This window comes from Myxine glutinosa, chromosome 1 (genome assembly GCF_964187855.1).
Source record: "Myxine glutinosa chromosome 1, kmMyxGlut1.1, whole genome shotgun sequence".
Classification (NCBI taxonomy): Eukaryota; Metazoa; Chordata; class Myxini; order Myxiniformes; family Myxinidae; genus Myxine; species Myxine glutinosa.
This window is the reverse complement of record NC_136261.1, coordinates 191,001,894-191,026,723: the sequence shown is the minus strand read 5'-3', so window position 1 is coordinate 191,026,723 and position 24,830 is coordinate 191,001,894. Positions and strand designations below refer to the sequence as shown.

The window sequence follows — 24,830 nt, the reverse complement described above, 5'->3', positions numbered from 1 at the left end:
TTGGGCACAATCCTGAATGGGTCGTCACTCCGACGCAGGATACCCGAATGGCTCATTCATCCCCAGCAAGCTGGTATTCAATTTGCCGACCTCGGAAGGATGACAGGCGGAGTCAACCCCCGTTGTGTTAATTCAACGATCGACCGGGATTCGAACTCAGGATCCTCGGATCCCAATCCAGCACCCTAACTGTTAAGCCAACACCAGGCTGTAGATTTCATGGTATAGCCAAGCAATTCTCCCACAATCATCCTTACCTTCTCATTCAACCTCTTCAAGTATGTAATATGTAGATGACCATTGAAATCCATGGAATTCGTACTTCTCAATGGTGTAAGAAACCCATAACATACATTTAGCAATGTTTATTTAAAGCTTACAAGTAAACCATCAGCAGGTTACATCTAAAAGTAGCTTACTGTCAAAGCAGTAGCAGTCAAAAAGTAAGAACTGTTTACATGAATCATTAAATAGTGCATAATACTGAACCAGTGTCATGCATACAAAATTTTATCACCAGCAAATGTACCAGCAGCACACGGCTCCTACTCGGATGTGCAAGCATGAAATATCTATACCTGAGCTGAAAAGAAAACTTCCCAAGTGCAGAAACTAGTGATCCCAAGCAGAATTTCCAACCACAGCATGATAGTGATGTACATTTTTAATATTGTAAAAATAAAAAAATAAAGCTCCAAAATGTGCTTTCATCGATTGAAGGCATTCCTGCTGTTTGAGCAAACTCATTTGTAGCATATTGCACACACACACATTCCAAAAACGAGCCATTCCAAGCAATGAACATGCACACACTGTCACAAACAGATGCCTCACACAAATTCATCCCGATTTTCCACCTTTGCCCATAATTCAGTGTTTATGACCATTATTAGGTCACTTTGGTTAGTGTAAAATCAGCAGGCCATCAAATAAAGACCTGCAGGACCCTAACATACCCAGGCTTCATTGACCTTTCATTCGGGTTAATTCCACAATGTACATTGGCTGGGGAGCATGGGTAGTGTACAAAAACAAAAGCATCCAGGTGTACCCACCTGGTAGCCATTCCAGAGAAAGACATGATAAACTCGTTTGAAAGGCTGTGCAAATGTCAATACAAAGGGAATGTAAGAGCAGTTTCAAACGTTAAAAAGGTGTCGGGGAAAACGGACAGAAGATATGCATAACGGACCGATCTGTGCAGTACGAGTGTCAAGGGGGAGGGAGCAAGACAGGTACAGGAAATGCCGCCAAGCATATTTGAAAGGAAAATGGGCCAATCAAGTAGAATTTCCGAATCTATCTTTGGCAGACAAGCAACACGTCCATTGTTTGTCAATGTTGAAGAACTTTCCTGCAAAAAGATAGAACAGAACAATGAAAGTTTTGATTCGAGTGTGGCGTCCGTGCTGGACTGCCGGATGATGGGGTCCTCCAAGGGATACAAAGGAGAACAGCTTTTGCAATGTGCAGCCTCTTGGTCCACAAGTTACAAAAGAACGAGTGTTCGAACCAAAGTCAACGGGACAGGATGATATGGCCGGGGGTTCCAAGAGAAATGATTGTGTTGGCCGGCTCTCAGGCAAGACTCCTTTGGCGTGGCCTGATGCGAGGGAAGAGCTGGAGCAAAGGAAAAGGTTATTGCAACATTGCAATATATGTATAAATTAAATGTATACAACATGCAACATTGCGGGTTATTTGGAGTTACATTCCAACAATGATGTGATAACAGCAAAGCATTTTCGAATATTAAATGACTAATATCGCATAGAAACTTGAGTTGTTACGAAACAAAACTATAATACAGGGTGTCCACAAAGTCACGCATCATAGGAATTTATTTAATTTATCTAATGTATTTATTTTTTAATGTATTTTTTTTCAGATTTTATAACTCTATTCCTAATAATTTTATTAACTTTATTCAAAATTAATAGTTTTAAGATTGGTGGGACACATTTCGAAAAACGGATGTAGCCAACCTTACAAATAAATGTTTTCCCCATGATGTGTGACTATGGACACCCTCTAGATCGACAGTTTTCATACAAGCAGCAGTGAAGAAAATAATTCTCATTTTGGTTTGATTTTGTTATTCCACAAATGTGATGGAGAAAAGGCAGGTACCCTATGAAACAATGTCCAAAATGAACTTTTCAAATTGTCAGATGAGGAAGTAACAATTTTTCTCCAATGATCATGAACATATCTTATTAGTCCCCTACCGTTGTACACCGGAGGGGACTATAGGTTTGCACTCCGTCCCTCCGTCTGTCAGTCCGTCATGCAAAGAACAGCTTTCCGGACTTTTTTTCTAAACTCTTAATGCTAATGATTTCAAACTTGGTCCATGGTTTCCTCATGATAAGTTACAGATCAAGTTCGAACTTCACGACGTTTCGATCATTTTTGACAAAGTTATGGCACTTTGAACTTTGGTAATTCTGATAATTCTGATGATCCTTAACTCAGTGCCATTTTAAGTTTTAATTTCCTTTAAAAACCAATTTCTCTGCAATAATAGGACCGATTGAGATAAAATTTTCACCATATGATGGACTCGGTCTGTAGAATATTTTAATGGTAATTATGACGTCACAGGTCACGGGGTTCGGTCGCCATATTGTTTTTCGTGAAAACACGAAAACCCCTTTTTCTCTGCAACGGCTGAACAAATCGAGGCCAAACTTTCCAGGCAGAATCGCATACCCATGACGAACAAAAAAGTCAGCGAGCATGACGTCATGCGTCAAATGGTTTCAGAGTTGTGACGTTTTTAAGCATGAACCTTTAAAACCGAGCTCCTCCCTCATTTTTGATCCAATCTAGGGGAAACTTCACATATTTGTTCAGCACCAAAATGTCCTTTTGGAATTTGCGATAGCTCACGTGGTTTGGCAGATATCGTTAATTAAACGAAAATATTAAAACAAAATGGATATCTCTTGAATCGCTCGTACCTCAGACCGTGAGTTGGTAATAATTGATATAATTCACACAGTGCAATACGTGCAGGCCGCTCCACGGAGCGACCTTGCGAGCTTATCAACGAGGCGAAGCGTGACACACGTGTCTCAGCATACCTCAGATCAAGTTTGAAAACCAGCATCAACCGTGCATAAATTTGCATATTCGATCATTTTTTACAAAGTTATGGCACTTTGAACTTTGGTAGGGGACATGTATTGCAGCGCAATACTCAGAATGCTTGTTCAAAAAAATTTGGACACGAGGGCCGTTCCAGGATATTCAGAGCTTATAATTTATCATCGAAAATCTGAAGGGGGTGGGGGTGCACACCCTGGATCCACCTGTGGACTACCACTACTCCTACAGAAACAAATAATTAATCAAACTATGATAAACATTTAAGGCAAGTAAATGTTGTCATAGACGATGTCAATGCAGAGAACTATTACTGCTACTGATCTGCATGCCTGACTAAGGCGTGTAGCGACCCATCTCCCCCCCCCCCCCAACCTCTCCTGCTTTGGGGGCTTGACCCTTTTGCACTTAGTTGAATGGAGGTGGGGAGTCAGTTGGAGGGAGAAGCTCAAGAGTTGAGCTGTTCTGTTGGGCAAGATGGAGACCTGTTGGAGTCGGCCACGAGCTGGGGACTGTACACATGCTCTTCTCTTGTGTATGGCGGCCCTTCTATATCTCTGGCTTTTTTTCTCTTCTTGCTCGGGCTTCGAGTTTCCACTCTTCACCCCACTGGATGGTTCCCCTCTCTCTCTGCTGGGTGCCGTGGCTGTGAGGTGGTCCGTGCCGCTCGCTGGACTGGGCTGTGGGCTGGAGACCTGTTTGTGGTGGAGCTATTTGTATATTTGGTATTGGCATACTTTTAAAAGACCTTGCCTGCCCTCGCCCCTCCCCATTGTACGTGTATGATTGTGTGTTCATAGGTTCTTTTCCTGTATGAATTTATTTTTGTTATACCTTGTGTGCTTTTATTCACACTAGGGCATGCCCGTACTATATATATATATCTAAAATTATATCCCCCCCCTCTATTTACATGAAATGGTTTGGTCCAAAGCGAACGGCTTGCGAGTGGTGACAATCCCCCCCCTCTATTTACATGAAATGGTTCGGTCCAAAGCGAACGGCTTCCGGAGTTTGGTAAAGAAATCGCCATCGCGTACACAAACGCGCAGGAAAGCGAATGAATCGCAAATTCGTTTTTATTAGTTTTAAAACATCGTTTAACGCCAACATAGCGCCAACATAGTTTGCAAACGTGAAATAAATGAATACGCTCTCAAATGTGCCATCCGAGGCAGAGTGTGTCCGCCACGTTCGGCACACGCGATCGTTCGCTGCTCTCTGATTGGTTGAATCGTTTTTTGGACATAGCTCGGTAAGTAATTGTCCGATTAATATGAAACCTTGAAAAGGCACATCCTCGGGTCCCCAGCAATATACCTGGCAAGTTAAAAGTATATCGGACCCGTGGTTGTCGAGAAACAGCGGTCACAGACAAACGTACAGACGTACAGACAGACAGACAGAGATTACTGGAATTATAGATAGATATCACTTTGCCTCCATTCGCTGTTACGGTCTATCTATCGTCTCAGAATTCTCTGCATTTGTTGTCGTGTCCCTCCTTTCAATTAACCTTTTGCTTGGACTTCAAATTCGGGCATTTTTCCATGTGATTGGTCGAATCTGCAGGAGCCGCTTCCACCTCACTAGAGCTTAGTTTTCCGAACTGGACTTGCGTTTTGGTTCATCGGAGTGTTGCTGTTTTTATCCCATGCAATACTTCATGTTAATTTGGTCATTGTTTTGTGCTGTTCGTTTCTTTTATCAAGGCTTCTTCAAGACCTTCCCTCAGATAGAAAGTGTCCGACTATCCTATTGTATCTTGCTTTTCCTCAACATTATCCATTGTATCTTGCTTTTCCTCAAAACTATCCTCAATACTTATGTATTTCCTCACCTCGTTTCAAAATATCAAAAACATACAAACCAAAGAATAAACAAGAAGACGTCATGCGGAGCACGATACTTGCAAAATCCACCCCCCACCCTCAAGAAAAAAAATTCCATTGATACAGCAAACTGTCCATTTCATCAAGATTAAAATTGACAATCTTGATCAAAGCTCGGGTCAATAGGAAGAAAAGTGACGATTTTTCAAATGAAAAATGATGATTTTGGAAGGGTGACCTTGAGTTGACCTTTGACCTTTTCACCTCAAAAATAGTTAGGTTCCCTATTTAGTGACTCAATGTGCAAATGCTGTTCAATTTTCAAGTCAATCGGATGAAAATTGAGGATTTTTCAAACTTGGCCTATGTTGACCTTTTGACCTAAGTTGACCTCAAAAATACTTGGTGGTTGAATTCAGTGACCAGATATGCAAGTCCTCTTCAAATTTCAAGTCAATTGGATGAAAATTGAGGATTTTAGAAATTCGGCCTATGTTGACCTTTTGGCCTATGTTGACCTCAAGAATACTTGGTGGTTGAATTCAGTGACCAGATATGCAAGTCCTCTTCAAATTTCAAGTCAATTGGATGAAAATTGAGGATTTTAGAAATTTAGCAAAGTTGGTGACCTTTGGCCTATGTTGACCAATTGAGCTTTTGACCCCAAAAAACAATAGGCTTCTCGCTTATGATCAACTCTACCATTTGGTGAAGTTTCGTGAAGATCGGTTGAAAATTGTGACCTGTAGGCGACTGACATAGAATAACGCACAAGACCAACCAATATACTTGAAAAATCTTCGATTTTCGCAAGTAACAACTTTATATTTCACTCCATAAAGATGATCATTTCTATTGAATTTCCTTCTGATTCTACTCCACCCTCCCCCGCACCTTCTCCAAATTGAATCTACAATAAATATAGATGCTTCTTAAAAAGAAACATTTTTCAAGAATGCATTTCAACCTTTATCTCCTTCAGAAGGATTATTTTCTGAGGCGTATATTAAGAGATGTATGCTAACTGCTGTGGTGGGAAGGTTAGGTGACATCCCGGGTACAGGCCCTTCTTAAAAGCAAGAGAATAGAAGAATGGCTCGTGTCGGAAATGTCTCTTCACCTTTCCTATGGTGGTTTTGAGACCTCACTCAACATTCTTTCTTGTGTCTCAGGATTCTAGGCTAGTAAAGGAGATGCATAAACAAAGCACATACACATGCAGACAAATACATGACAACACCAGCCTCAACCTCAGAAAAAGCCACTGAGCTTAGGGAAGTGATTTCATGCTTTTCGGTAACTTTCTTAAAAAAACGTTTTATTCCACATTGTAAATTTCAAAGCATAAAATATTCAGTAGGGAGCTTGAGCCGACTCAAACTTGCTTACCCCGAGCATATTACGAGGTACGTAACCTTCCTTGTCTCCTTGCTGGAGCCACCACCATTCTGTCTCATCGTCGTCCCCACGACGCAGCACCAGCAGCTGTTCCCCTTCATGGATGGAAATCTCATCGGGTGCCTCAGCATCCCAACTCCAAAGCGCATACACCAATCCTTTATTCATCACACCCATCTTCTCTTGTACACCTGTTAAAACATAACCATGTTCACCTCAGCATTTGAACAATATTTTCATCACATCCATTCTACTTGGGGTCTGATGCTCCCCAATGTAAGCCCTTTGGCCCAGTCGGAGGCCATTGAGGCCTATCATGCCTGCATTGCACCAACACCAGTATCATAACCCATCCACATAGGCCATTCTTCAATGTTCATCTACCATGCACACAAGCCAATAGCCCCATATCCTCCATCTCCAATGCATCCAGGTGCCTATTTAAATCCAATTTGTACTTGTCGACCCCCTTCGCTGCCACTACATTTCTGTGGGGACCATTCCATGAATTAACCATTTAATTATCAAATGCTTTGTAATTAATCAAATTATTCTATAAAATCAATGTAATGTGTATATACATGAATATATTTATAATGTATATATATAATGTATACAATTTTTTGTATACATAGTGTTACGGATTCGTCACTTCCGTTGTGGTGGCTTTCATCCACTTGAGACATTTCTGGTTCCATGTATTATTATTATTGTTGTTTGAGGGAAATAGCAATTATTATTGTCAAAAGGTAAAAGGAATGTTTTAAAAATGAAACCGGATCGGGAACCGGCAGACGAAGAAGAAGAAGAGAAAAAAGGGCGGAGCGAATGAGTCGGACAATAAAGCAGAGTTGCTCCGGGTTCTGAAGCGAACGTTGGTGAGCCAGAGTCACTAGCGAACTTTCGGGTTTCCGGGAGAGGAATTCCTACGTCGGAGTTGTCATCGCTGTGACCGGTCAACCTGCATGTCAGGTTTTGCGATCGATTCAGGAGAGAATCATCGCCGTGCCGTGCGCCACGAGACCGGGTCGTCGGCCATTTTGACTCGGCAGGATTTGTGCTTCGCTCGCGGTTTCGTTTCTTTTCGACCATTCTCACCGCATTCAGACGTCGATCTGGGGCGTGTGTGTGACGCGGATTTTTGAAGGCTAATTCGTCCATACCCGAGGGTGTGATCTCTCGGTCGCCTGTAGGGCGCCTTTGGATTTCCCAGTCGCCTTGAGGGCGCCTTTGTACAGCTTCGGCTGTGTGACTGCCCTGGCCATCCGCACGGGATTCTGGTCGTTTGGACATCGTTCTAGTGATCGCAGGAGCGAATCAACTTCGTCTTGGAGCCGGGAATGAGAGACATTGGGGAATGTTCTTGTTACACTCACTTGGAGCACAGTGAGTTATATATTGCAAAACTGATGGTACCATCATCGGACATATTGATTGTACTTTTGAATACTATTGTTGTTGTACCGTTATTCTTGTGTGATCTCAATACAATATTTGTTTGTGAGTAACAATTGGGGTGGCTTCTCCATTGATCTTTGACACACAGAATAACACATTTTTCTGCCGTGACTCCTCTCGGGGCTCGGAGGTACACCGTGACCAGGGGGTCGGGGAGGAGCACGTAACAATAGTCAAGGCTTGTGGGAGAGCTAGTACACCGGACGGATCAGGACGTAAAAGGCAAAAATAGGATGCAAAACCAGCATGCATGGAGTGGACAAGATGGATACAGAACAGAATTCCAAGGAGGGAAAATTGCAAAATTGGAAGGAGGAGTGATTTGGGTGTGGTTAACAAGGGTAGAAAATATCATGGTTTTGGGCTGGGGACGATCTGAGATGGTGGTGAACAGCTGTCTTAAAGAACATGAAATGAGATTGAAGAGAATGGGGAAGTTGATTCCACAGGAGGGGACCAAGTGGAATATATGAATGGAGGTGAGCAGCGATGCTGAATTTAGGTAGATTCACCAGAAGGGGGTTGATTGTGGACGGCGCTGAAGCCCTGAAGGAACCTGGGAGAGAGAAGGTGTGAGGCGACAAAGCACGAAAAGAGCACAGGGTACTCGCACCATCACATGACGTCATCGCTCACCCCAGTACAGCAAGCAAGGCTGCTCTGGGCCGACTCCTGGTCCGACTCTGAACAGAGTGCGACTGGGCCCCACTCCACCTCCCCCCACAACATCTGAAATCCCAAGATGCTCATTCTCCTCCCGCCAAGCCACCATGTCACTTTCTCCTGGGAGCCTCCATCAGAATGCAGCCTGGGAGGAGATCTCCGAGAGGCACGACAGAAGCTTTGGAATCAGAGCCGTGGCATCACCGCCGCACGCAGACTTCCATCACTGCCAGAGGTGTCTCAAGGATTTCTCCATGCGATTTGCGATTGGGCGGGGCAAGATCCTCCACTTCTGTGTCAGAAGTAGCCCTTTGATTAGGGTCATCTCCTTTGCAGTCGAGGCCACCATTCGGTCGAATAGATTGTCTGGTGCTCCTGAGAAGCATTCAGACTTGCACCTGTACGACACGCACACCGGATCGGTATGTAGGTAGCGAGCGGCAAACACGCGCTTGGCATTAGCAGTTGCCCAAGTGCGCCAGCTGCCATCTGCCGCCACTTCAAAGGGCTTGAAGAGGACCACCAATTCGTAGAAAGGAGGCAGTAGAAGATAGAGAGAACACCGACCTATCTGCAATGTCGTAGTAATAAGCCCAGAGCCTCAGCTTCATTGCGGGTGATTCCAATAACCTTAAAGGCCTTTGTTTCCACAGCGTCAAGCTGAGCAAGATGTGAGGCAGCAGAGTCAGCCCAAAGGGGAGAGCAGTACTCCATGTTGCGAATGAAAGCCTTGTAGGTGGACTGGAGTTCAGGTGTGCGAAGGACTGTATGGCAGAGGTTGCCAAGTTGGCAGCTGGCTTTGGAGGCCAACTTTGAAATGTGGCTTGCCCAAGAATGATCATGGCTGATAGTGAGATCCAGGAGTTTGAATGACTGAACTTCCTCAAGTACAGGAAAGCACATCACATCAATTAATTAATAGAATGTAGAGATGAGTAAAATAATGACGTACATAAACCCGGAAATGCTCAGTCAAACGCCCATTTTATCCAAGCTTGCGTGCAGACCTCTATGGCATGGTTATTGAAGTTTGTTTCGGGAAACATTGACGGTCATCCACTTTTGAAATTGGCTTCAAATAACCAAGTATATTTTACATTGAATGGTGTATGCTGAAGTACAGTACTGTAGTCACAAATCGCGTAGACCTAAATTACATGTGCTGGCCAAGCACGTTGCTTGCTACTCACTATGGCACAACTGACAACTACGCATACGGCACACATCGTCGTTTGTGCGATCTGGTAATGTAATTTGTCTAAAAAGGGCAAAGATATTCGTGGTTATTAAATTCATGCTTTGCCATTGTGGCATGGAATGTGTGAAAATTGATGTATCTAGCGCGAGGGAAAGTTTACAGTTGTTGTCTCTGCCTTCCATAGTCCAGTTCCATCATCTTAACCCATCTTCGATTTCCACGCCCAAAACCCACCCTCACTATTGGTCTCCATTCCATCCGCCTCTTCTCTCAACTGTGGACCCGATACCCTTCCCAAATGTTAGCACCCTCCAAAGTTGGGATCAATCATCTCGCGAGATCACGGCGAGGTCACGTCTTTTCGAAGCTGCTCCATGCGCTCACGCTCTCGAAGCTAAGTGATCTATCACAATCGTGTTTTTGTCGAGACTGTATCTATCTTTCGGTGTGTGTACCTATAGCGTATCTTTTGGAAAATTTTCGGTGCTAATTTTTCGTACATGTATACACAATCGTCGGTTAATGGTATCGAGTATTCTACGGCCTAGTACTCGTAGGCTTAGACTACCGTACCGTCTCCGACCTTGTGGTTTCGTTTTTCTCTCAGCGATTCGTCGAATGCGCTGAAATTATTTTCGTTCTCTGTTTCGTACCAGTCGTTCACCCCGTACCTCCTTGTTTAATATCTGTACTCACAAAAAAAAAAAAAAAACCCCAAAAAAATATTTCCTTCCCAGGTCTTATTCGTTTATTTGTTGTTCTTTTTGTTCGTTCGTTCTTCGTTCGCGATCACGCGGTTAGAAATGTATAATCTCTCCCCTGAACAACTATTTTCTCTCATATATTATAACACCCTTTTCTTCTTTTCCTACAAAAGGATGCTTTCGTCTTGCTCACCAAATCTATTCATTCCAAAAAATATATATAATACCATCTCTTACAGTTCCTCCTTTCTACATTCCCTAAACTATCCAGAACTCCACCCCTCCTCCAGTGTCCTCAAACGTATTTTTGACTCGAAGGTCTCAAACTCATTTTGCAAAAAATGTTCGTTTCCCATGAATCGTACACTTTTCAAAATCCAATCTCACCCCTCCCCTCCAAATCCTCCCCATCACCCATCCCTTTCAAATCTCCCCCCTTGCCCCTTCCCTCCCCTCCCTCCTAAACTCCCCCCACACCCCTCCCCACCGAGACTCTCCCTCGCTCCTCCCCTCCTAGACTCCCCTCTCACCCCTCCTCCTCAAAGCATCCTCCCTGCTTCTTCCCCCTTCCAACTTTCACCTTCATCTCCCCAAACCTTCTGCCTCGCTCTTCCCCCTCCTCAAATAACACCTCACTGTGCCTCACCCAATCTCCATCAAACCTTTTGTCCGCCCCATTCTTCCCTTTCTCCAAGCTATTCTGAAATCTCTGACACACCTTCAACAGCTCTCCCTACCTCTTCCTCCTCTTCCACATCTTACCCTACCCCTCCCCCCCCCCTGTTCTGGACCCGATGCTCCCCCTTCCTCTTCATTAACGGTATGGACCTCAAACATCCGGGGCCTTCGCTCAAACTTGACTGACCTCTCCATACAGGTTGCTTCTGACAAACCAGATGTGATCTGCTTAACAGAAACTTTCCTCCTTCATGATGTCTCTGATGCCTTGGTATCTCTCCCAGGTTACTCCCTCCTCCGGTATGATAGACCTGAGCCTCGTCCTGGAGGTGGGGTTGCTATCTTTATAAAAAACTCTCTTCTTCACTCGCCCTCCACTGCCCTCTCTCCACCTCACCCCCAGGAATACCTTTGGCTACGGCTTCCCCTTCGCTCCCACCTTTTGTTCATATGTGTGTTATACCGTCCACCAAACAGCGATGACTCCATCTACATCTCACTGTCTGAAAATATGGACCAACATATCTACCCATCCCAACTCTCTCTTCCTCATATGTGGTGATTTCAATTGTCACCATGCCAGTTGGCTGGGTGTGGGTACCTCTCTCACCAGCCATGGCTCTTCAGCAAAGGACTTCTGCGACTCACTGGGACTGACACAATCTGTCAATTTCCCGACCCGGATCTCAGTCAACGGAGCATCTTCTCTTCTGGATTTGGTTATGACAAACTTCCCTGAAAATGTCTGCTGCTCTTCTTCTGCTCCAATCGGCTCATCTGATCATGTGCTTGTCAAAGTGGACATCTCTCTGACCATTCTCAGAGAGCCTCCTCAGCGTCGACGAGTCTGGCATTTCACTCAGGCCAACTGGCACGGTCTTCAAGCAGCCATCAATCATCTGGACTGGTCTCCCATCTCTACCGCCTCTGACATCAACTCATCCTGGGAATTCTTTCAAAGTAAATTGCTCTCTCTCATGCACAGATTTATACCATCTCGTCTTCAGTTGTCATACCCTTCCTCCCGTCCATGGCACACGGAATCTTGTGGTGAGGCTGTTGCCCTGAAACAACTTGCTTTCGTCTCCTGGAAAGCAAATCCAACGGAAGGAAATCTCATTTCCTTTCACAAAGCCCGAAACAAGTGTGTGTCCACCCTCAGGAGAGCCAGGAAACAATATCTCACCATTCTCAAGACCGAACTCTCTTATCTGTCTCCCTCTTCCAAATCCTGGTGGCGTCTGGTCAAATCTGTTTCTGGTGTTTGTTCCCCCTCCATCCCCTCCCTCACCTCAAACGGCTTAACGGCTGACTCCGCACGTGAAAAAGCTGAATGCCTCAACTCTGTGTTTGTCTCTAAATCTTGTGTCCCAAACCCATCCCTCTCTGTACCCACCGTACCCAGCTGCTCCTGGACTCTGTGTCCTTTCCTCCTGACAAGGTGGAAAAGTTTCTGTCAACCCTCGACTCTGATTCTGCAACTGGTCCTGACGGCATCAGCCCACGGGTCCTAAAAGCATGTTCTTCTGCTCTTTCACTCCCTCTTTCTGTTCTCTTCACCCTCTCTTTTGCTCAAGGTCATCTGCCATCTGCTTGGAAATCAGCCAACATCACCGCTTTGCACAAAAAAGGTGCAAAAACAGATCCCAGCAACTACAGACCAATCAGCCTTCTCCCAATTATCAGCAAAGTCATGGAATCCATCATTGCTTCAGATATTAAATCTTTCCTCTTCTCCAATGGCTTGATCTCTGATCATCAATTTGGTTTCAGACCTGGTCACTCTACTCTGGACATGCTGCTTCTGCTTTCTCAACAATGGATGGAGGTCCTCAACGCCAAACAGGAAATTAGAGCTGTCTCCCTTGACATTTCACGTGCCTTCGATACGGTCTGGCACCCTGCTCTGCTCACCAAACTCTCCTCCTTTGGTATCCATGGAAATCTCCACGCATGGCTGGCGGACTTCCTCTCTGGTCGTAGTCAACGTGTGGCCCTGAATGGGTTTCTCTCATCTCCTCTTCCTGTTCAGGCTGGAGTTCCCCAAGGTAGTGTTCTGGGCCCTGTGCTTTTTCTGGTCTTCATCAATGATCTATCTGACTCTCTTGAAAATCCTCTCTATCTCTTTGCTGACGACTCTACTCTCTGTCGCTCCATTCCTCATCCCTCAGATCGGCAGTCTGCAGCCTCCTCACTCTCTGCAGACCTGGACAAAATCACAGACTGGTCAAACAAGTGGAACATGTCTTTCAATCCTGACAAATCTCACACTCTTACAATGTCTCTCCGAAAGGACCGACTGGACAACCCTCCCATCTACTTTCTCAACAATCCTCTCCAAGAAGTTCTGTCGCTGAAGCCTTTGGGTCTCAGTATCTGCCATGATCTTTCTTGGGAAAACCACATTTCCAAGCTGGCCTCCAAAGCCAGTCGCCGACTGGGCATCCTCCGTCGTGCGAAGTCCTTCCTTGGCACACCTGAGCTCCTCACCACATACAAGGCTTTCATCCGCAGCTCAATGGAATACTGTTCCCCCCTCTGGGCTGGTGCTCCTGCCTCACACCTTGCTCGGCTTCATGCTGTTGAGGCCAAAGCTTTCAGAATCATTGGAATCTCCTGCGATGTAGTCAACACCGAGGGCCTTTCACTCACTCACCGCAGGCAGGTCTGTGGTCTTTCTGTCTTCTACCGACTCCTCTCCGGCCTTGCTCCCCCAGCTCTCTCTGTGCTCTGTCCCCCCAATATTCCTTCAGGTCGCACAAGATCTGCCTGCAACCCTCTTATGGTTAAACTGCCAAAGTCTAGGCTCTCTGCTCACCTTCACTCTTTCATTCCCCTTTTCTCCCGCCTCTGGAACAAACTCCCCCACTCCCTTCAATCCCACTCCTCCCTCCAGGTCTTTAAAACAGCTGTTCACCACCATCTCTTATCTTCCCCCATCGAAAACCTTGATCTTTTCTACCCCCGGTAATTCACCCCAGAGTCCTTGCAGTGTTCATATGTTTTATTCCTCTCCCACCTCCCCCCAAGTCCTCCCGATGTCCCTGCTCTCAAATGTTGTGTTTGTGTCCTTCCCCCTCTCTTTTGTGTCCTTCCCCCTCTCTCCCCATCTTGTCTGCCGCTCCCCTTGTTTTTTTGTGTTTTGTGTGTCGGTTTTGTGTGTCAGTTTGTCTTTTTGTGTGATTAATGTTAGCTCTTTCACGAGCCTCGATCTTGTATACAAAAAAAAAAAAAAAAAAAAAAAAAAAAAAAAAATCACCACCAGACCAAAGTTGGGATCAATCACCACCAGACCAAAGTTGGGATCAATCACCACCAGACCAAAGTTGGGATGAATCACCACCAGACCAAAGTTGGGATGAATCATCACCAGATCAAAGTTGGGATCAATCACCACCAGACCAAAGTTGAGATCAATCACCACCAGACCAAAGTTGGGATCAATCACCACCAGACCAAAGTTGGGATGAATCACCACCAGACCAAAGTTGAGATCAATCACCACCAGACCAAAGTTGGGATGAATCACCACCCGACCAAAGTTGGGATCAATCACCACCAGACCAAAGTTGGGATGAATCACCACCAGACCAAAGAGTTGGGATCAATCACCACCAGACCAAAGTTGGGATCAATCACCACCAGATCAAAGTTGGGATCAATCACCACCAGACCAAAGTTGGGATGAATCACCACCAGACCAAAGTTGAGATCAATCACCACCAGACCAAAGTTGGGATGAATCACCACCAGACCAAAGTTGGGATCAATCACCACCAGACCAAAGTTGGGATCAATCCCTACCAGACCAAATTTGGGATGAATCATCACCAGATCAAAGTTGGGATCAATCACCACCAGACCAAAGTTGGGATCAATCACCACCAGACCAAGGTTGGGATCAATCACCACCTGACCAAAGTTGGGATCAATCACCACCAGACCAAAGTTGGGATCAATCACCACCAGACCAAAGAGTTGGGATCAATCACCACCAGACCAAAGTTGGGATCAATCACCACCAGACCAAAGTTGGGATCAATCACCACCAGACCAAAGTTGGGATCAATCACCACCAGACCAAAGTTGGGATCAATCACCACCAGACCAAAGTTGGGATCAATCACCACCAGACCAAGGTTGGGATCAATCACCACCTGACCAAAGTTGGGATCAATCACCACCAGACCAAAGTTGGGATCAATCACCACCAGACCAAAGAGTTGGGATCAATCACCACCAGACCAAAGTTGGGATCAATCACCACCAGACCAAAGTTGGGATCAATCACCACCAGACCAAAGTTGGGATCAATCACCACCAGACCAAAGTTGGGATCAATCACCACCAGACCAAAGTTGGAATCAATCACCACCAGACCAAAGTTGTGATCAATCACCACCAGACCAAAGTTGTGATCAATCACCACCAGACCAAAGTTGGGATCAATCACCACCAGACCAAAGTTGGGATCAATCATCACCAGACCAAAGTTGGGATGAATCACCACCAGACCAAAGTTGGGATCAATCACCACCAGACCAAAGTTGTGATCAATCACCACCAGACCAAAGTTGTGATCAATCACCACCAGACCAAAGTTGGGATCAATCACCACCAGACCAAAGTTGGGTCCATACCTTATTTATCGCCTCACAATAACCTTTCGCATGTACGCCCTATTCTGTTTCTGACTGATTTTTTTTTCTCGACTCCCACCTCCTCCATAATCAATTGTACAATTACTAATTGAAATTTATTTTCCACTAAACAAGTACAAATTGCACTTTATGCCTCGTATCGCAATACTTTGGAAAGAAAAACACTATGCTAAAAGACGTGTGTGTGACAAAAGGATTCTCCTTTGTAGACACCCAATCAGATGAGTGTGTCTCCAATAGATAATTATTTTGAGAGTTCATGACTTTGGTTGGATTGGAGGAGGGTAGCGAGGGGGAGGGTAGTGGGGAGTGTCCATCACACAACATGAATATTGTGCAGTGCCAAAGCCAAACAGTGAGATCATACTCCAAGTTCTCTGTAATTTCTCAAAACCAACATGGACCTTGTTGAGCAATGCCATAATGATGCAATTACTAACCAACATGCATGACACATAGTATAATGATGGAAATGTATCACGGCATGGTAAGTGGCCTATCAAAGCATGTCTAACTGGTTGAGACAAGGCAGACGTGATGGAGATCTATCAAAATAATGAATCCTTAAGGGAACATTGTTCAAACCAAGATTTTATATCTGCAGGCTTGGACATTTCTGCAAATAGACATCAGACAAATAATAAAATACATCAGGTGATATCCCTGTCCATTATGGTAAATGTTTGGCCAGAAAGAAAGAATTACATGTGAGAGGTGTTTTTCTCAATCTTTCTCCCCAACACGGTATCCTCATTTTTGTTATCGATGCTGATATAAAAGGACTTTACATGCAATGGATTGCCAATCATGGTTGCATGAAATAAGCAAAGTTGACAGGCGAACAACCTGGGAATGCGGAAGTGTTTGTAGTGCAGATAACAATCGCACAGGTAGCAAGCAGTATAACCTGATGTCGAGGGTTTTACAAGACCATACCACTTTTGCTGCTTGAGGTTTAGGCATTAACTCGCACGCCACCCTCCTCTCACCGCAGTGACACACACACACACACACACACACACACACACACACACACACACACACACACACACACACACACACACACACACACACACACACACACACACACACACACACACACACACACACACACACACACACACACACACACTTCTGACAACTGACACCCTTCAACAGCCTCAGCCTCCACCTCTCAACTTTGCCCCATCTTTGCTCTTCCCTCCCCCTCCCAACCATAAGTCCTCACCATTCAACAAGTCGACAACTGTCGTTGTTTTTGGTTGAAACAACTGCAAGGAACTGAGCAATGCATGTCCAGAAAACCATGATAACTGATTCAATGTTCATAATGTTCAATAACTTCAATGTTCATCTAATGAAAGCGTCATTGGTGGTGCTGGTTCATATGCAGCCTATGGCTGCTCGCCCGCATCATTTTCTGGAAGCGTGGCTGTACCACTGATGCAATGCCTCCTTACCAGGAAGCTGGCACTCATTTTTCCAACCTTGGAAGGATGATAGACTGAGTCAGCCCACCTGGAGTTATTTCAACGGCAAGTCAGGGGCTCAAACTGGTGACCCTAAGATCTCAAGGCAGCCACCTTAACCGTTAAGCCAACACCAGGCTTAAAGCATCATTAATTCGACAAGAATGACGACTGATTTATCAAACATCCCATCAATGGCCAAAGCAAATGTTGTCAAACCACTTTTGTGGTGTCGTATCTGCTTCGGGCAGAAAGAGCTCCTATACTGGCATGCACGAGATTATTCTATTTCATTTTCTGTGCACACAAAGTCTACGCTGAAGGAAAAGCAACATTTCAATCCAATTTAATGGCATTGTTTCTTCGAGCACACAGGAAAAAAGAATTTGCCAAGTAATTCTCACATTGTACTTCCATCTCCTGTCGGAGAGTTAGCACTCACGTATGTTGCTTACCATAGAGGAACTGAAAACATTCCTCATATCCCTCTTCAAATTCGTCACATTTCTCCGCCGCCGTTTCCATATCACTCTGGGTAGTCGCAAATGGGGCAGCGCCAGACTCCACAAGGAGGCGACACATCGAGGTACTGTTACAGGATGCAGCACAATGCAATGGCGTCCTGAACACATGAAGATTGATGGGCAGGTTGGGGAAAGAACGCTCCTGATGAATAAGGATACTGCATTGCCATGGTGCCAGTAAAGATGTGATGCAGTGGCTGAATGCCACATGAGGAAGTGGTCGGGTGAACAATTTTACACCAAAATGCACAGTATAAACTTTTAACCATAACTTTTTCATGAAAACATATGAGCATTACACCCAATTAACAGGCCTATCCAGATTTTGCTAAATGTGCAGTTTTTGTTGCAGCTCTTACAACTTATGAAAGGCTTACTTACTTACTTACTTGGCTTTTATGCAGCTCCTGATCCAAATATTCCCAGATGTGTTCGATGGCATTCATGTCAGGACATTGTGGTGACGAGGCAAGAAATTGTACATTTGCATGTGGAACCATCTTCCTGCAGTAAATGTGCTCCATACCACAAAATGCCTTACTGGTGCTATACAAGAAACCCTAGTACCACACTATACCAGCAAGGCATTGCGTGATATGGAACATTACTGGACGAAGATGGTTCCACATGCTTTATATCCATAAGCACCTCTATATGGAAGAGATTGCATAGGCTAAAGCTTCTTACGCGGACACCACAAAGTCCTGACAAGAATACCAAACATGGATTGGGAGCTACAGAAAAACCAAACTCTGCCAAGTAAGTAATATGCAAAAGCTGCAACAACGTCTACTCTACAGATGGAAAAATATGGATCAGCCTGTGTGTGGGTTCAAGCATTGTATGAAGCCAAAGGACATCCTACGAGATACTAATACATGTAGTGTATTCGATTGTGTCCTCATCACAAATTGTTAAATTAAGTTTCTTTGCAATCATAGGTATTCATTTTATTTTGATAGGGCAATGATATGATTGATTTTGAATGATTTTGATGAATGATTTTGATAGGGCAAATTATTTTGATAGGGAAGAGTCCTTGCAGTGTTCATATGTTTTATACCTCTCCCACCTCCCCCCAAGTTTCCGTTTCCATATCACTCTGGGTAGTCGTAAATGGGGCAGCGCCAGACTCCACAAGGAGGCGACACATCGAGGTACTGTTACAGGATGCAGCACAATGCAAGTTCAGACCCGTCACCTTCTCACTGTCCTCTCTTCTGACCACTCGAAGACCATCTTGGGTGCCATTAGGTTTAAGAATGTCTAATGCCGTGTCCCCAACACAAAGATGTCGATGCAGATGGCACCAGCTTGGGAACCCATATCGGTGGGACAAGTGTGTATGCAGCAGCAGGAGAAGACCTCGAGAAACAGGTGGTTTCATCAACCCAACCTCTACTTTTTGATCATGTTAGATCAAATCTGTCCATAACTTTTTGAGATATCCTGCTATGTATCGTTTTTGGCCCTATCTCCCAATGGTGAAGAATCACTTAAACAATTCTAGTAGCCGAATCCGGATCTTCACCAAAATCTAATAATTTTCGTCCTTGTCACATACACTACATCTCTGCCAAATTTCGCCCGAATCCATCCACAACTTTTTGAGATATCTTGATCTTTGATCATTTTGATCTTTTGATATTTGATATATATATATTATCATAAAAACCATCATAAAAAAAAAACATTGCCTCAAACAGGGAACTATGATTGTCATGGCGCCCGCAAGGCTAACCCCCGCTGTAGCGGGGAAAATGGCCTTGAAACGATAATTCATTCATTCTTATTCCACCTCCCCCCAAGTCCTCCCGATGTCCCTGCTCTCAATGTTGTGTTTGTGTCCTTCCCCCTCTCTCCCCATCTTGTCTGCCGCTCCCCTTGTTTTTTGTGTTTTGTGTGTCGGTTTGACTTTTTGTGTGATTAATGTTAGCTCTTTCACGAGCCTCGATCTTGTATACAAAAAAAAGAAGAAAAAAAGTAGTTACAGAGATTTGCAACAAGTACAATCATTGGATTTCATTGATCAACTTTTTCTTTTGATTTACCAATCCATTTTGTCTATGCGACCAAAGATAATTAACTTTTAATACGCATTTCATAGCAGAAAGACCGTCGAAATGACCGGAGACTCTTCTGTACTTTCACACTATTCAGCCATGAAAACTCAGGCTAAAACCGAAATTGCATACAAAAACCTTCATGGCTTTTATATATAGTGCCACGGTTTTGGAAATGTACACCGTGGGAGAGCATTCATTTCATGTACACGGAGCAATCCTCAGCCAGTTGTTTCTTTACCTCCGCCACCAAAGGTGGATGGAGGTTATGTTTTCACCCCTGTCTGTCTGTGAATAAGATATCTCAAAAAGTTGTGGATGGATTCGGGCGAAATTTGGCAGAGATGTAGTGTATGTGACAAGGACGAAAATTATTAGATTTTGGTGAAGATCCGGATTCGGCTACTATAATTGTTTAAGTGATTCTTCACCATTGGGAGATAGGGCCAAAAACGATACATAGCAGGATATCTCAAAAAGTTATGGACAGATTTGGACGAAACTTGGTGGACCGTTTGGGTGTCTGACAAGGACGATTCGATTCGATTTTGGTGAAGATCTGAATATGGATTCGGATATGAGAATGATTAAAAATTTAAAGTGATTCTTTCTTCACCATTGGGAGACATGGCCAAAAACGATAAATAGCAGGAGAGCTCAAAAAGTTACGGACAGATTTGGACGAAACTTGGTGGAGAGGTTGGGTGTGTGACAAGGAAGAATCGATTCAATTTTGGTGAGGATCCAAGATGATGGCCACCATACTACGATGGCCACCATACTACAGCCAAGATGGCCACCATACTACGTGACTGATGATGTCATAGTACGAAAAAAAATTTCCCCATTGGGAGTTGATCATATATATAAAATTTCGCATTGATCCGTTTTTCAGTTTAGGAGATATAGCTTTTCAAATATTTTATCCTTAAATCCAAGATGGCCACCATACTACGTGACTGATGATGTCATAGTACAAAAAAATATTCCCCATTGGGAGTTGATCATATACGTAGTGTGTTCAAAAAGTATCCGACCTTTATTTTTCGTGCGTAAAAAAAAAAAAGCTAGGGAGGCGTTGATTGGTGCACGTATGTAGGCGATCCTAATGCACATGCGTGAATTTTTTCCCACCTGCAGAAGCTGTCATTCGACGGCAGACCGCCGATGAGTGAGGACATGTAAGTGAGCGCCGTCGGATTTTCGTTTTTGACAAAATGACGGAAAAACTTGAACAACGCTACTGCATCAAATTTTGTGTTTTTTGGCCTCGGGGATGTTGGATGCTTCCATTGTGATGACTGCAACTTGGTTTCTGGGTCGTATCCATAAACCCAGGACTCATTGCCAGTGATCACTGTGTTGAGGAAGCTGGGATCGCTGTTCACAGTCTCCAGCATGTCCTGTGCGATCTCCAAACGGAGTTGCTTCTGCTCAATTGTTAGCAGCTTTGGTACGAACTTCGCTGAGATTCTCCTGAAGCCCAAATCCTCCTTCATAATGGAATGAACGGTGTTGAATCTTGCGGATCGTTTCCACTTGGGAATCGCCAAGCTTTACACAAAATTTGATGCAGTAGCGTTGTTCAAATTTTTCCGTCATTTTGTCAAAAACGAAAATCCGACGGCGCTCACACATGTCGATCATACGTATGAAGTATCTGATTGATCTGTTGAGCTGTTCTGGAGAAAATATTTTTTTTGATGTTGTTTAAATTCAAGATGGCGGCTAAACCATGTGAATGATGATATTTTTTCACAAATTTTTGTCCCCATGGGTAGTCAAACGCATGTTTGAAGTTACACTATGATCCATTTAGCAGTTTTGGAGAAGTTTTGAGGGTTTTCAATAAATCCAATATGGCAGCCAAATCACATGATGGATTATGTCACAAAAATTATATGTGCTAAGTTACATGAGGCTCTAACAGCTCCCAAAGTTTCAAGTTTATTGGGTTTACTGTTTTTGACAAACTGGGCACAAAAAAATTTGACAGAACTACAATAATATAATAATATATTGTTACGTGCGTTGGGGTAGGTAATGAAATACCTTAGTCGAGGTAGGATTGTACAGAGTAGTGTGCTCCGAATGTCTCGAAGAAGAAACCACATGTATTTAAGTCAGGGCCAGATGTCCGTGTAAGCGTTATGTGTCTCCATGCGAGGGGTGGAGCTATGCTAATTAGCTAGGGCATCTGGATAAATTCCCAGTGTGTAGTCACCCCTGTGATTTTTCCCTTTGTTCTTATGACATTAATTCGGCCAACCAAGCAATCAGCACCAAATTAAAACAACACAATCGCCGACGGTACCCAGACACGACTACACCATCCAGCCGAATCTTCTTGATGGGCACAAAGTGTGGCCGTGAGGCCACGCCCCGAACGACGATTGGTTGAGGTACAATGGGACGATTCAACGGTGCTCAGTGATTGGAGCAAGTGTGACGTCATCGTCGAACATTGGAGGACCAGGAGTGAAAAGGCGAAGCAACCGCCATTTTGATCTTTCTTTTTTTGCTCTTTCGTCCCTGGCTGGTTGCAGGCGGTCGCATTCGCTCTCTCTCCGTTCCTGGCTGTGTGGAAGGCGGACGCATTTTGCTCTCTCTTCCTGTGCCCTCGAAGGAGGCAGCTGCGCATGGAGCGATGCGCGCTAGTGAAGCGAGTGGTGGAGCCCGGTGAATCGTGACGATCAGAGGAGGAAGGAGTTTGGCTGTCGCTCCGCGGGTCGGTGGCTGCTTTACGGGCGCGACTGCACGCCATCTTGTGCGGGTCCCGCACGGTGGTTCTAAGACCGGTCAAGGACGCCAGGTGGAGTATTGGCCAACACACCACATCACATCACATTTTATTGCTTGCATTACTCCGTCACTGTTTGTGGCTATCCATGGGCGATGTGAAGGGTCATTAGCCCGCTGTGATGGACGTACATCAGCTTTCAAGATAAATCAACCCTGTTGCAGACTTGACATGATGTACTGTCTGCACGAAGCCAGCAGTGAAGTACCGATGGGCCTCCAGTGACTTAAAAGCCTATTGCTGTAAGCTATAAGTTGTTGCTGTATATAAGTTGTACAGCTGTTGCTATAAGCTGCCCGCCCACTGCACTTGCATGGCTGGGTAAGTTTAAATATAAACTATTACTTTTAACTTCAGTTAGTATTTTCATTACATCACAGCTGCTGAAAATATAAGTAAGTAATCTGTTGTGTGTATCGCGCATGTATAAACATGTACGCACGCATTGCTACGCGTGTTTGCTTTCATCGGCCGTTCGGTTGTCAGGTGTCAGAGGGTGAAAGTACCTGGATGTACTTTCATACCTGGTGTGCTCGTGAGGTACATGTGCACATCCGCGAACTGAACATCCGGCCAGGCCGTCGGGTCGTTGATCCACGCACTTGCCGGTAACCGGTACGTTCAAATTGCATGGCCACTTGCCGACAATTTGGTCTCGTATCTCTCTTTAGCTTCGCTTGGAAGATTGTCAAAATAGTTGTAAGGCATGCTGATATAAGTGGCCAGTAGTATGTGATGAAAGTCGTAAGTTAAACCATTGCAACAACACATATTAAATATAAATTTAATATTTTAATATGTAATACCATATTAAATATAAATTTTCCTTATTGGGTGTAAGTAGGGGAAATAAATAAATAAATAAACAAATTGATTTCTTCAAAATGTCAACAGGATTAGAACATCACAGGGCAACGCCAGGTACACTCCTGCTCGGAAAAAATAAGTGTACAGCATTCTTCGTGAACGTATTCCATGATGACATTCACATAGTATAATTTGTACCATTCTGGAAATGACCACACAGTATACATGTATGAAAAAGGGATGGTTTCTAGTATTGTATGCTGCACAAAAAATGGAAATAATTCTCAATACCCCAGAAAACCTTAGACTTGAGATTTTTTTTAAATTTGGGGGTCACTTATGATGTGAATGTGCTCACCAGCCATCACTATCGCCAGCATTCACATTGACACCAAACTGAATGAGGAAGCGTACGATGGCAACGTGTCCGGCACAAACGGCGTTGTGCAGAGCCGTTATGCCTTCATCATTCGGATGGCTCGGATTATCCACCTGACAATAGAAAGCAGTCTCAGTAACATTTCACAGGTCAAGATCCTTTTCTCTTCAAGTCCAGGCCAATGTGAAAACAAAGCCAAACCTCATAGATAATGCGCTGCACGAGGTCAAACTCTCCTTCTAGTGAAGCATCGAGGAGAAGCGCAAGAGGGTTGAATTTCACCCGAGTCCCAGAGTTAGTACGTTCCGAGCCCACTTTCTTTAGGTTTGTACGCTTGTCCTATGGAAAGATTACATTTCTGATTAGAAGATTATACAAGGCAATCTAGTTCATTAAATGACAAATGAAGAACGTCAGACATTTACAAGGTAACCAGGATAAAAGATACGAGGAGACGAAAGCCCTTCATGCTATGAAATACGATGCATTTTATTACATCAGTGAAAATGTTGTGGTCTCCATTTCTCAAAATTATTAAATAAAGGTGAGTTTAAAGGGCCATCTATGTAATTGAATGAATGAATGAATGAATGATCGTTTTAAGGCCATTTTCCCTGCTAGAGCGGGGGTTGGCCTGTAATTATAGATGCAAATATGATTAAGTTATCTTTGTTCCCCTATTCACATCCTTTCTCCCTGGAAAACAGAATATATATTTGGTTGCAATTCATACCTGCAGAAGATGGTTCACATTAAATATGCAAATCACCTGGTCAGTTTGGTGATGGTGCAGAAGGAGCTGCCCAGACAGCCACACTCTGAGATAGCAAGACCTGCAAAACCAACCAACCTCCAAGACCAGAACACTTGCTACTCGTAGTCCAGGCAGGAATTTGTAGTTTAGCCAGCGTGTCGGCAATAACTTTCCTACTCTTCACGAAATACACCATGGGAGTTTCAAAGTCCAACTAATGCTATCAGACGGGACACCCAGTTTAACGTCCACCCAAGGGACAGCACATACACTGATGTATTGCCCTGTCTATGAAATAAAAGGACAGTTTATAGCTGGGCCGAGATTCTAACCA

The 24,830-nt window shown here is 44.2% G+C and overlaps 1 protein-coding gene across 6 annotated transcripts in view; it reads right to left on the bottom strand.

Moving 5' to 3' along the window:
- Nucleotides 1-350: 350 nt before the first annotated feature.
- The window catches only part of LOC137432279 (apoptosis-stimulating of p53 protein 1), a 148,399-nt gene continuing 123,919 nt past the window's right edge, over nucleotides 351-24,830 (bottom strand). For all 6 annotated transcript variants that reach the window (XM_068124080.2, XM_068124088.2, XM_078781484.1 and 3 more), the window contains 5 exons: nucleotides 23,944-24,081; nucleotides 23,722-23,855; nucleotides 17,625-17,791; nucleotides 6,330-6,529; nucleotides 351-1,620 (listed from right to left, as the gene is read on the bottom strand). In XM_068124080.2, the coding sequence (XP_067980181.2) occupies nucleotides 1,579-1,620; nucleotides 6,330-6,529; nucleotides 17,625-17,791; nucleotides 23,722-23,855; nucleotides 23,944-24,081 (681 nt within the window). In that variant the 3' untranslated portion in view covers nucleotides 351-1,578. The remainder of the gene's footprint in view (nucleotides 1,621-6,329; nucleotides 6,530-17,624; nucleotides 17,792-23,721; nucleotides 23,856-23,943; nucleotides 24,082-24,830) is intronic.